Below are 13,890 nucleotides of genomic sequence, written 5' to 3'. Positions count from 1 at the left end.
CTGCCAGTTATTGCTATAGATATGCAGACATATGCTAGGGAACGTATAGGTATGGAGTAATGCACTGACACAAAAAACAATAGCTTAGCTAAACTAACTGAGGCCTATGGTCTAAAGATTTGACATAACCAACTAACTAGTAAGTGACCCTATATCATAAGTTGTCACAAGACAGAGTGCTGCATTAAGTAACTGATCCTAAACTGCTGACAGGTAACCACAACATACCTGTTTGGAGCAGCTTTTAATATTTTAAATCAGAAGCATCAGCAGATGATAATGCCATAGTAACTAAACATATATACTAATAAGCTTAAGGTAAATGTCCTAGTAACCTATGCGAGAATAGGACCCCAACATTAGTAAGGTGAGGTAGTATGGGTAAGGAAAAGAGGTTGAAATCCCTATTGCATATGAATGAGGAATAGGGAGTGTTGTCATAACCTATTATAAAGTTAGTACACTACCTGTGGACCCCTGTGAGATTTCCAGGAATCTACAAGGCCAAGGACAACTTGTGGGTCATCTCACCTACTACTGGGCTCCCCCAAAGAATGATGTGAGTAAATGAATGCTGAATTCAGCATTATCTATTTTGCTGAGTTGTAGTGTTTGTGATATTGCTCATTGCGCTAATAAAACTACACCTCTACCCCGATATAACGCTGTCCCCAGGAGCCAAAAAATCTTACCGTGTTATAGGTGAAATCGCATTATATCGAACTTGTTTTGATCTGCTGGAGCGTGCAGCCCCGTCTCCCCCCACCCCCGAGTGCTGATTTACCGTATTATATCCAAATTCGTGTTATATCGGGTTGCGTTATATTGGGGTAGAGGTGTATTACAAAATCAGAAATTGTTTTCCCTAAGTGCGAGTCTCTCTCTGATACACCAGGGCCCTCATTCTAATATTGTGACTGATGTAGAGGTAGCTGACCAGCGCAATAACACATCACGTTAAATCGCAAACTCTAAAAAATACCTAACCAATAGATCAGACAACAAAAGTAAACTGGAATCTATATGCTGTTCCATACACCCAGTGACATCCATGCTGCCTCTAAGCCTTACGTGACAAAAAACAAATCTCCTCCACACCAGAGGCACTTCAAGGTATGGATCCACTGCTGAGTTGCACCAATTTCAAAGACACTGAATTTTCATTTATTTTTGCACATGGTGCCTCCTCCAAGGTATGTCACCAATGTACTGTTACCGCAGGATTTTCAGAACCCAAAGTAGTGGTAACTTCACAGTTTCACTCCAGGTGGTATCAGGAATAAATCAATGGGAACACAGCACTTCCGGCTGATGAAAAATTGATACAAGGGTACTCTGATCTAAAACTACTATTTATTAGTTTTAAGCGCACACACACACACTAGGACTAAGTTTAGAACATCCCAAGCAATTACACAGAATCTGAGATGGTATTGAGTAGTTAGCAGCAAGTCCGTGATGGCTGGCAGCTTCCCCACTGGGGAGTATGGTGTCAGGAAAGTCTCTCAAGATAGCTTCAGAGAGCTCACTCTAAAGTACACTCTATTATCTAGTCTTTCGAGAACTATTTTTTACAAAATACATACCTTATAATGACCCCTACTGGGTCATCAGTTGTCCTAACATTAAAAAACTACTCATCAACAAAACATTCCTAACCATCTTAGTCATAATAAGCTTCTATATCAAAGGCACCCTAACTCAAGGTCCCCATCCATTTATTTTATTTCAGTCTCAATTTGTTCTATCTTCTCCCATTCTGATTAGCGAAAACTGCAACCCTGCAGCTACTTTTGACCTTGCCTCTGGAAGCCCTGCTTATTCAAATTAAACTTTAACTATGTAGTGTTCTATATTTCATTCATTCAATGTGGCTGAATGCACACAATATGGTTGCAATTAGCTTGATCAAATTCTGGGGTAACAAAACCACTCCATTCTGGAGTAACAGTACAATCTCCCCAACTCCAGGCACTATCAGTGTCTCTCTGACATTTAAGATGTTCACTCTGCTCCAGGTAATGGCATTCTGCTGTGGTTTGAAGTTCCAATAGGACACTGGAATTTGTGCTTGTACCCCAGTGGTGCAAAAGAGAGAGAACTACTAAGGAACATAGATGTGCTTGAGTGACTCCTTTCAAGCTTCATAATCATAAACATTAAACATAACATCCACCAGAAGCCAACTTTTGTTAAGAGTATCTCATTACCTTAGACAGGCAAAGAGCTTATCTCCACTATGTGGTGGCAGTGAGACACTCACATTGTAAATTTTGTCTTTCACATGCATCACAAAACACTAACACTCTCTATGCACTTTAGATATGCACAATTTTAGTAGCATCCCTATCATAACAGGCTCAATTAAAAAAAAGACAGCATGTAGGTGTACCAAAACTCAATGCTGAGGACTGAAAGTGGGAGCAAACTCTGCCTCACTTGCACTTAAGAACAAAATCAAATACATAACAATAGCAAGTGATGAAACTTCAAGGAAGACTCTCAGTGATGACAAATAAATTAAGTAAGTTCCCATAGCTCACACTTGGAAAACAAAATCCAAGAGTAAGAATGCTGTCTGGGTTGTATCTCTAAAGAAGGCACTTTATCTACTAAGATGTGATATAAGTGTTCAGTGTTTTCCTGCAACAGTTCAGGTACTCTCTAAACACATAACACAACCATCTGTACCAAAGAAAACATCACTTGAAATAAGATCTTATCAGGAAAGTTAAGGAGAGGAACTGATTTTTTCAAAATATTTTGTCTTGTAATTATTTGAAAACTTAAAGGTCATGCATATGTTTACCGAAATCCATTATAACTTAACTTAAACATAATTTGATCTAGCAAAATAAGAACAATGTTTAGATAAATAACCCTTTTATTATCTAGCTATTATCATCTATGGCATTTTACTTATAACTGTTAATATTGTACTCTTATTTGCAGATAAAGTAACCATGTCTAATTTGCCTTCACCCAGTTGTCATTTGAAATTGGAGATTTTTTTTTTTATGGTTTCCACTTTTTGAATTACAGTGCAAATTTGCTCGCACTTGCATCTTACCCCACCTAAAAGCAAGCAAGCAAAATCATGCATCTGCATATTTCCCATACTTTCTAAGGACTTCCTTAACAGCCTACATGAAGAAACCCAAGTTACCAGGGCCATCAGAATCTCCTTGTGTTTTACTACTCTAAGGCCCCATCTAGACTACGCGCTGAAATCGAATATCTAAAATCGATTTACTCACCCGTCTTCACCGCGCGGGATCGATGTGCGCGGCTCGCCATGTCGAATCCGGAACTCCGTTTGTTTTGGTGGAGTTCCGGAATCGATCTAAGCGCGCTCTGGGTTCGATATATCCCCGTCTAGACCAGACGCGATATATCGAACCCCGAGCAATCGATTTTAATGCGCCGAAATGGCGTGTAGTGTAGACGTGGTCTAAGAAACCAAAAGTACCTTTAAAGCTATATTGACAAACCTGATTATAAAACTGAAGTTTAAAATCAATTCAATTTCTACCTAATTTGTTTTGACAATGTATTTTTGATAATTAGCTAACTCTAAATTACATTCAATCTTAAAACAGAAGTAGCTAAATCAAAAATATAATTAGGATGACTTATTGGGAAACAGGCATACCACCAGTAATAAATAACTTAGCTCACATATAACGGTTTTCATCCATACATCTAAAAGTGCTTTTCAAAGGAAGGTATAAGTCCCCATTTTACATATGGGAAACTAAGGCACAGTGAGCCAGTCTGACTTGACCGAAGTCACACAGCACATTAAATGTCAGAGCCGGGAATAGAATACAGGTTTCCTGATTCCCAGTCCAGTGTCCTGCCCACTAATGATCATGCTGCCTTCCTATTAATATACACATATTAAAATATTTTATTTTACATGAGAATATCACAATTATTCATTCATATCTAGTGCAAATGATCTCTCAAATGAGTTATGGTACACATCCTTTAAAACCTAAGAGAGAAGTTTAGGTTAGATTGCACATTAAAGAGGCAGAATTAGTAAATAATAATATAAGATTACAGTACTAACAGGGATAAGGAACTTCTTGATTTCTTCCAAAGCATGTCCCATTCTGGCATATGCCTCTGCTGGTGGGGCAAATACTTCAATTAGAACATGCAGGTCATCATTTAGATGGAAGTACTTTGCTTCCCCACTTTTTCTCAACTCTTCTTCCTGGGAAGGACAGAAAATTTCACTGTAACAAATATAATCATAAAAAGAGAGAGAAAAAAAAAGTAAAATGAACTTGTATTTGAGATGTTTGCCATATACATATAGTTCATTCACTTTTTGCTTCAAATACTAAATGGAACATAACTGGAAATTATAAATTAATATTCTCTACTGTACTCAAAGTCAATGAAACTTACAATATTGCTATTTTGCCTATCAAGGAATGTTTTATGAAGCATATATTACTCAAGAGAAAATTAATAGATAAGATTTCTACCTTGAGACAATTGCTGGTTCCTCTAGCAGACAGAATTGTTTCCCTTGTTTTGACTTGATTGAAATAAACTAACAGTATTTGTGAGCAACATGAAAAAAAATCTTTGTCTTATTTATTGTTTCAACATTGGAGGGTTTGTTCTATTTACTCCTCTTGCTCCAACTTAATTCTAGGCTGGCTGGAGAGAGTGCATAATCTTCATTAAGTGGATGAGCACTCAGTTCAATTTGTGTATGCTCAAATTTCTGGAAACAGAAATTTCTGGAAATGCTTAGAGGCTTAAAGGACATCATCGATTTAAAAATTATAATTATGCCTGAAATTTGTTTTGATGACCTTTTAATAAGCATTGGAAAAATAACAGTGTGTTTTAAAATCCCAAAACAAAAAGCACTGCTAACAGCCTAAGTATGGTTTCATTGTGCTATTAGACAAGCAGTAAAACATTCTGCTAATCTAGGTATTCAATATAATTTGATTTGAAATTTTTTTCTGTCAAATATCTGAGGCTCTAAAAAGTATGCTATTCCTGACATTTATTCTGTTTAAACAAGCAATGTATAGTGCTGAAACATGTCTCTTTTAATAGGTCCACAAATAGTAGTTTTAATGACAGATTAAAGCTTTCTTATTTGTACCTTCTGCGTCATAATTATGAGTTAAAGTTATGACAAATCAGTTCTAGCTTATTGTAGGTAATCCTTTTGTTGTCAAATTTATACAATATATGAATATTGCAAAATTGGTTGGAAAAGCAAAGCAATCTGATTATTGATAGAGCATTCAGAGCAAGAAGATTAACACATCATAATTAGTTGGCTGAATCTTGTCAGCCCTTAACCATCATCTTGTCAATGTAAGTGATAAAAGGACCACAAAAAAAGAAAGTAAAAACCTCCCTCAATTAATACAGCATTCTAGCTAAGAACTGGAAAAAAAAAAAAAAAAAAAAAAAGGAGGGGGTCCTTTTAAGCTAGTTTAACAAATCAGACTGCTCAAAATGCTAAAGAAAATTTCTGCTTATGAGTCATTTAGTGTGGTCCAAAAGGTACAGGTGAAAGCACCATGAATTAAATTAAAAATCGAGAAATTTAAGCTGGATATCACAAACAAACTTAACTGAGAATGATTAGACTGTATAATAGTCTCCCCTGGGAAACAGCAGAAACTCTTGAATAATTTAAGAGTGAACATACCACTGGAAAATATGATAGTGAATAATCCTGCATAACACTATATGACTTGACTTAGAAGAAAGATGGAAAATATCTAGGATTCTTTGGGTGGTAGCAGGTTCAAAGTACAAAACAAAAGGGATTTAATCAGCCTAATTTTAATAACGTGATTAAGTCGATTTCAACAAAGTTTGTTTAAAATCACAGTAAGCAAAGTTTCCTCATACAGAGAGCTCATATGCTAAATTTCATCCCTAGGAAACTTGTTGGCTAAAGGATTTTAAAACCTAATAATTGGAACTGATAACAGTAGTGCGCATAGTGCTTAGATGTATTAGACCTTTCAGAAAAACATAATCGATATATTAGACCCTTGAAATAAAACAACCTACATTGCTCAGATCAGGACTATAACCACTCACCCACTGCTAAGTGCTTTTTCCTTGCACACAATGTAATCTGTATTTTTAAATTATACCTAAGAAAAATAAAAATGTAATCTCAGAAGTTAAGCTCTTCCTCTTGCAGATATCTTAAATTCAGGGCAGATTTCATAATCAGTCTTTACTATTTAATCTCTTCAGCGTTGTCAATACTGGCCATTGGATGAGAGCACTCTATTACAGTTAATATAGAAAATATTTAAAATTGTAATCACTGAAGTCATTAATCTGTTCGATAAATAAATACCAACTGGTTTGGCACGTAACACTTCTAGTGCTTTTCATATCCAGATTTTAAAATACTTTACAAAGGAAGGTAAATATGATTTTACCCTCCTCTAAAAAAAAACAAAAACAAAAAAAAACCACAAAAACAGATTTAAGGATCTTCCATCTTTAATCCACCATTATTTGACAGGTTGGAAAGTTGTGATCAGCAGCAAAAGGTTCAAAAATTCTGACTTCAGTAATATACTACCGTGGAGAACATTTAGATAAAAATTGCCATCCCACCAGCTGATCTTTCAGAACACTCTACTCAACAAAAAGTATGTACTTTTGTTAAATGTATGTAATATTGCTAAATATCATGACTGTCTAAGAAATGAGAGCAAAACTCCTATTTTCGTCCTTCAGGACTTTGTTATCAGTGATAGTATACACACATCCTTGATTTTTTTTCATTTGAATTTGCTGATCATGAAAATGAAAATCTAGTACCTCTGGCTAGTGGCATCATTAGTAGGAATACTACTATACAGGAATCGCCAGACCATGTCTGGATGATGATTATCTGACAGCAACCAACAGCAGATGATTCAAAGGAAAGGGTGAAATCCATAAGATAATTATAGGAAAACGCATTCTTGAGAGACATTTCTATATCAAATATGAAGAAGAAATATTGTCTTTGTGTTCATATTTTTGGAATGCAACTCCCTAAGTGACACTCATTTACTAAATGCCACCTCTAGAGTTACATTTCTCTGAGGATCAGTTTCTGACCTACTACAAAAATCAGATTTGTCCTATGCCCAAAGAAGGGAAACATATTGTTTTTGTAGAAATAAAATCACTAAAACCATACCATTTAAAAAAAAATCAACAGAATTTATCATGCAAGTCTAAATCACTAAAAAGACATATTGTACACTTATAAAAAATGAATGCTATGTAAGTACACAAGAATAATCCAATGTATTACAAAACGCTATATCCATGTAAATAAGGGTTATACCAGCATAATGGCCTGGTGAAATACAATTGTACAACTTTATATTTCAAGTGCTTTAGCTGTTTTTCCTTCTTCTCTATATCTTTAATAACGGTTACACGGATTTTTAATGGTGTGTTTGCCATGATACTAAGCAGGCTGAGGTCTCTGTATACCAAACCCCTGATCTTATTTAACACTGTTTAATATTGGACAGCAACTGGATTATGTGAACACTTTGGGCACATATATTCTATCTAAATTAATATGACAGGCCCTGACCCTGGAAATCTAGATTATAAATAACAGTTATTCTTAAAATAGAAATGAGCCTGAACTAAATGCCTGATTCAGACATCCTTCCCACAAACTGGGAAATATAATTTTGGATCTGAACCTTTTGGCTTAGGCCTTTCCCTTTACAACAAAAAACAAATTGCTTTTGGTGTGAAATTAACCAAACTGGCCTTTGTATAAATATAAGACCAACAATATTTTTGTTGTAACAATGTAAAGCCAGGAGAGGGTATTACAGATCAGCTAAACCTTGCCCCAGGAAATCTGTTGATATTATATAATACTGATACACAACAAAAAATGCACAAACCAATGAACAAAAAGAATGCCAAGATGGCATCTGCTCCATGAAAAAATGGAGAGACAAAGAGAATGAAGAAAATTTGCCAAATGTCAGAACCAAATCAGTAAGCCAGTATTTTAATACATATTTTCCTAGTAAACTTGGCCTCACCCTTTCATTCATGTCCCCACGCCCATTTGTCTCATCCATCTGTTACATTTTGACATAGCTAAATTTTGAACTTTTTGAGATGAGAATGTATTTTTACTGCCCATTTGCACAGTGTGTTTAATAAATAAGGTACTAATAAGAAGCCACACATCTCAAAGAGCTACTGTAATAAAAACTATACATAATATAAACCCCTGCAAATAAAATGCATCAAAAGTTGTATTTAAGCAGACTATGCAAACTATATTGTATGGGAATATGAATATTTTACACATTGATTTTTTTTTTATTAAAGAAAAATGTTCCTAATAGGCAACCCTAACAACCATACTTATGTGTAGTTGACATCACCATCTACCTACGCACTTCTGAAGGCCATCATCATAGTATCTCACAATTTTCTTGAGAGGCACTCCATCACAATATGCCAGGGGTCTAATTTTCCTTCCTGCATTCTTTAAGACAGTTTGATTTTAAATAACTTTCCCCTTTTCTCTTCTACTGTTACATTTGTTTAACATGAAATAATTGTTTCATGTTAAACAAATAATTTCAAATGTCTCTGAATGGCTATTCACGTTACAAATTTTAGGTCTGTCTGTGATTAAATTATTTCCTCAGACATTTAACATTCTGGAAAGTTAATAACTTAGGCCCCAATACTGAGATGAGTTTTGTGGTGGGCAGACCCAAAAGCCCGGGCTGAGCCCCACTGACTTCACTATCTTCACTTGTTTAGAGGTTTGCTTGCACAGAGTTCACTGCAGAATCTGAAGGTTCATATGGAAAAACAGACCACATCTGAATCTGGCTCACATATGCTTTGTTTTATATTCATTTTCTGGTGGTTCTGGGCTTTTTCCACTTTCCCAAACTGTGCTGGGAAGACTAAAGGAAGCCACGTACCATGGTATACTATGCACTAAAATGTTTCTGCTATTTGGTTTACCTTGGCTTTGTCCCTCATGGAGCCTTTTCCCAATATAGACATTTTTGTCAATGTTTCTTCCTGTAAACGTTTCAGTGAATTGCCACGTGGACCCAAAAGTTTTCCCACAAAGTTGAACTGTAAGGAAACAACAAAAAACACCATAAAAATATTAGTCTCTGAGGTGCCACAAGTACTCCTTTTTCTTTTTGCTGATACAGACTAACATGGCTACCACTCTGAAATAAAAACATTGTAACACTGAGGAACTGTCATCATGTAAAATTCCAATAAGGTATGAAAGATGTTGCTTATGCAGCATTTTGATATAGCTTCAAACAAAACAATATATTAGGTCATAACTTTTATAACCATTAAATAAACATATGTGGAATAGATACCGCCACTTCAATAACTTCTCCCATAGTACAGAAACATACAAACAAACATCAATATACAAAAACTTTCAAATACTACAAAGAGAACTCAGTTCAGTTCAACTATATTATTTTAGATTTAGGACAGAAAAAGATGCTAATCCTTAGGCCCTAAGTACCTCTGGCTACTGTCTAAAAGCCCAGTTCAATATAAAAATAAAATCAGAAGCGAGCTCAACCATATAGAGAAGCAATCAATCAAGTATTTTTATTTCTTAAAAGAAAACGTAGCTCATGCTCCTTAAAAATTATCTGTGAAGGAATATGCCACTTCCTCCCCCATCCCCAGAAAAACCACCCTCCCTAAGAAGATAAGCACTTATATTAAGGCTGTCAGTTTGCCACGGAAGTCACAGAAGTCATGGCAGCTCAGGCAGCATCTGTGCCAGTTGCACCGGCCACTGGGGCAGTCTTGGGCCCCTGCACCCTCCCCTCCCCAGCAGCAGAGTTTGAGTGTAGACGGGGGAAGGAGACTGGGGCACGGGATGGGGTGAGGTGGGCTCTGGGCGGAGCTTACCTGGGGGGCTCCCCAGAAGCGGTGACATCCCCCTCGCTCGGATGCTAGGCAGAAGCATGGCTAGGTGACTTTGTGTGCTGGCTTCAACCCCCGGGCAGCCCCCTGCAAGTTTTAGTCATGGGTATTTTTAGTAAAAATCATGGACAGGTCACAGGTGGTGAATTTTTGTTTACTGCCCGTGACGTGTCCGTGACTTTTACTACAAATACCTTTGACTAAAATGTAGCCTTACTTATGATCAACAGATTTAAGCAAGATCAGATCAAGGTCAGAAGCCATTTCCAAAGACCAAGGAGCTGTTATGGAGAACATCCTATTGGCAGCACCCACCTGTTGATACCAAGGAGCTCAAGCACCTAGGTTGATCTCAACTGTGATTTGTCAGAAAAAGAAAGGAGATACAATAGCATAATGATAAAAATTCCTATATTTTCTGTATGCCTGAGTGTCTGTCTGGAGAGGTAATACTGAAAGGTAATCTATTGCAGGAGTTATTTTCTCAGATACTAACCATGATGCGTTTTTGATCTTATGATGAACAAGAATTAGAACATCAGTTCTAACAGAAAGATTAGAAAAAACAGTTACCTACCTTTCATAACTGTTGTTCTTCGAGATATGTTGTTCACGTCCATTACACATTAGCTTGCGGAATGTGTCTAGGGATACCGTCAGATGGGAGTAGACCTCCTCTTCGGATCGACCCACGAGGAGACAATTGTCGAGGTATGGGTATACCCGTATTCTCCTCTTTCGCAGAAAGGCTGCCATTACTGACATGCATTTTGTGAACACGCGAGGGGCTGCTGCGAGACCGAATGGGAGGACCGTAAACTGGTAATGGTGTTGGTTTATGGCAAACCGCAGGAACTGCCAATGAGCGGGGTGAATAGCCTTGTGAAAGTATGCATATTTCATATCGAGGGCAGCGTACCAATCCCCCGGATCCAGGGATGAGACAATAGTGCCTAGGGAGCCCAAGCGGAAGCGGACCTTGACTAAGAACTTGTTGAGCCCATGAAGGTCTAAATGGGCTGAAGGCCCCCCTTTGCCTTTGGGATGAGAAAACAGGAGGAGTAAAACTCCTTCCCCTTTAGTTCCCGAGGGACTTCCTCCACCGCCCCTTCCTCTAGGAGCAACTGCACCTCCTGCATAAGGAGTTACTCGTGAGAAGGGTCCCTGAAGAGGAACGGGGAAGGGGGGTGGGTTGGAGGGAAGGAGGAGAACTGCAGCGTGTAACCCACTTGTACCATGCGTAACACCCAATGGTCCGACGATATATGGGACCACGCCTGGCAGAAGTGGGACAAGCAGTCCAAGAAACATAGGGAAGGATCCAGGAGCTGGGTTGGTACACAGTCCTCAAGCGCACCTTCAAAACCCCTGCTTGTTGCCAGGCTGAGGCTTGCCCTGGCCCTGGCCTTCATTAGGTGTGTTATTCCACCTGTGTCTGTTGTCTCTGCCCCTCCTGTGATAAGGCTCCTGCCTAGGGCAAGGCTGGTACTGCCATTGCTGCGACAGTTGGGGCTTGAATGGCTGCCTCTGAGTCGCCGGGGTGTGCATGCCTAATGACTTGAGAGTTGCCCGAGAGTCTTTAAGGCTATGCAGCCTGTCATCTGTCTGGTCGGAAAAGAGGCCAGACCTTTTGAAGGGGAGGTCCTGGATGGTGTTCTGGACCTCTGGTGGAAGGCCTGAAGCCACCTCAAACATCTCATCATCACACCTGAGGCAACTGTTCTGGCTGCTGCGTCCGCTGAGTCCAGAGAGGCCTGTAAAGAGGTCTTGGCAACTGCCTTTCCTTCTTCCACAAGGATGGTGAACTCAGTCTGAGAGCTCTTGGGCAATGAGTCTTTAAATTTGGAAACTGCTGCCCAGGAATTAAAATTGTGTCTGTTTAGGATCACCTGCTGGTTCACAATCTGTAATTGGAGGCTCCCAGAGGAGTAGACCTTCCTTCCAAAGAAGTCCAAACGTTTAGCCTCCTTGGCCGTGGGGGCCGGGGTTTGCTGGCCATGACACTCCTGTTCATTCATGGCTGAGATGACCAGCGAACGGGGGCTGGATGAGAAAAAAGGAAGTCGCATCCCTTGGAGGGGGCGAAGTACTTCCTCTCCACCCCTCTTGCCGTCGGTGTGCTGGAGGCTGGGGTTTGCCAGGCCATCTTGTAGTTAGACTGAATGGTATTTATGAGTGGGAGCGCAATTCTGGAAGGGCCTTCAGGGCTTAGTATTTCCAGCATAGGATCCTCTTTCTCCACCACTTCCTCCCCTGTAGGCCCAAGTTCTGGGCGACCTTGCAGAGCAGCTCCCGATGTGCCTTCTGGTCAATCGGGGGACGCCCCGACACCGCCGTGCCCGCCACAGCTTTGTCCAGGGACGATGAGGAGGTGAGGGCCTGCTGTGCTTCCTCTTTCTGCTCTTCCTGCTGCTCATCATAGGCTGAGGGCACATCCGAGCCCTGCCTGGTTGATTGCCTCTGAGATGGCCCCAGGCTCGGTGTTGCTTCCGCTCGCCGGTGTTCTGGAGAAGTGGCTGGTGGCCTGAATACTATAGCCTCCTTGGGTGAGGAGGGGTGCCTGCATGGGGACCGGGACCGATGCACCGAATAGCTGGACCTCGAAGCTCTAGAGGAGGTCCCTTGCTGCTGATGATAGGCCCATGGTGTCCAAAAGGGCCATTGTCCTGGCGGGTCGCACTGGGGATGCCATGTGGCCTGGGGCTCCCTGCTAGCCAATGCCCTGTGGGCATAGCTGGAGTGGCCTGAGTCGACTTCAGATTCCGAGGACATAGACCTCGAAGGCCAACGTGGTGCCATGACACAGTGCCGTCAGGAGGCTGGAGAATGGCTCCTCACCGACCGGGACGAGGATTGGTACCGATGCTCTCGGGACTGGGATCGCTGCCTTCTACCGGGGATTGCAGCCTTATGTCTCCTCAGTGCCAGCTTAGTGACGGTGCTGGGAAGCAGTGCGTCGATGGAGCCAGTGCCATGTGCTGGCTCAGTTCCAGTATCATTGAATTTTGCTGAGTCAAGATAGCTGGGAGTCCACAGAGGCTGAGCTCGACTGGGACCGGTGCCGGGAGCGGTATCCGGAGTGCGACCTTGAGCGGTGCACCATTGCCAGCTTGCCTCTGGACAGCACGCTTGGTGATGGCACTGGAGGCTGCTCCTTGTGAGGGAGGAGATTTGCCACCGACAGCTCAATGAGGTCTTTTGCTGCCTCAAAGGTGTCTGGCGTGGAGGGCTGTTCTAGAATGTCCTCCAGCCCTTCTTCTGCACTCAACCCACTTAGTCCAGGGTTCAACAGGCCCTGCGGCACCAGAGTCACCGGTGCCGGTGCATGTCCTGGGGCTGGACTGCTCTTTTGAGTGCTCGGTCCCTTGGGAGGCACTGCCTTCTTATGTGGGGAGTGTCCTCTATCGCCTGTGCCCCTTTGACCATACTGGAGAGGGTGAGTGGTGCCGGGGCTTATCCTATTGCCTAGGTGCCGCATGCTTGCGTTGTCCCACCAGTGCCTGATCACAGACTGATGCCGGGGCACTCCACACAGAGGACGCTGGCACCGAAGTCAGCCGGTCTGAGGCCGCAGCTTGCAGCGCGGCCTCCATGAGCAACTGCTTGAGGTGAAAGTCTCTTTCTTTCTTGGTTCTTGGCTTAAAGACCTTACAGATCTTGCAGCGCTCAATCTGATTTGCTTCCCCGAAACAAAGGAGACACACGTTGTGGCACAAGCCTTAAACCCGAGGGCCTGCAGCATGCCCCGCAGCCCAGGGCTGGTGGTGGAAACCATTTCCAGACACTTAGGCCTTGGCTACACTTGCAAGTTGCAGCGCTGGTGAGGGGGTTACAGCGCTGCAACTTAGCAGGTGTCCACACTTACAAAGCTCAGCCAGCGCTGCAACTCCCTGTCTGCAGCGCTGGCTGTAC

The 13,890-nt window shown here is 41.1% G+C and overlaps 1 protein-coding gene across 2 annotated transcripts in view; it reads right to left on the bottom strand.

Annotated features, from left to right (window-relative positions):
* The window catches only part of KHDRBS3 (KH RNA binding domain containing, signal transduction associated 3), a 210,730-nt gene that overhangs the window by 106,881 nt on the left and 89,959 nt on the right, over positions 1-13,890 (bottom strand). For both annotated transcript variants that reach the window (XR_012655399.1, XM_075063268.1), the window contains exons 3-4: positions 9,031-9,147; positions 4,076-4,222 (exon numbers count right to left, since the gene is read on the bottom strand). Coding sequence is in view for 1 of the 2 variants with exons in the window: in XM_075063268.1 (XP_074919369.1) it covers positions 4,076-4,222; positions 9,031-9,147 (264 nt within the window). In the remaining variant the exon portion in view is untranslated. The remainder of the gene's footprint in view (positions 1-4,075; positions 4,223-9,030; positions 9,148-13,890) is intronic.

The sequence above is a fragment of the Chelonoidis abingdonii genome, chromosome 2, assembly GCF_003597395.2.
Source record: "Chelonoidis abingdonii isolate Lonesome George chromosome 2, CheloAbing_2.0, whole genome shotgun sequence".
NCBI classification, from domain to species: Eukaryota; Metazoa; Chordata; order Testudines; family Testudinidae; genus Chelonoidis; species Chelonoidis abingdonii.
The sequence above is the reverse complement of the archived record's forward strand: the minus strand, read 5'-3'. Positions and strand labels throughout refer to the sequence as shown.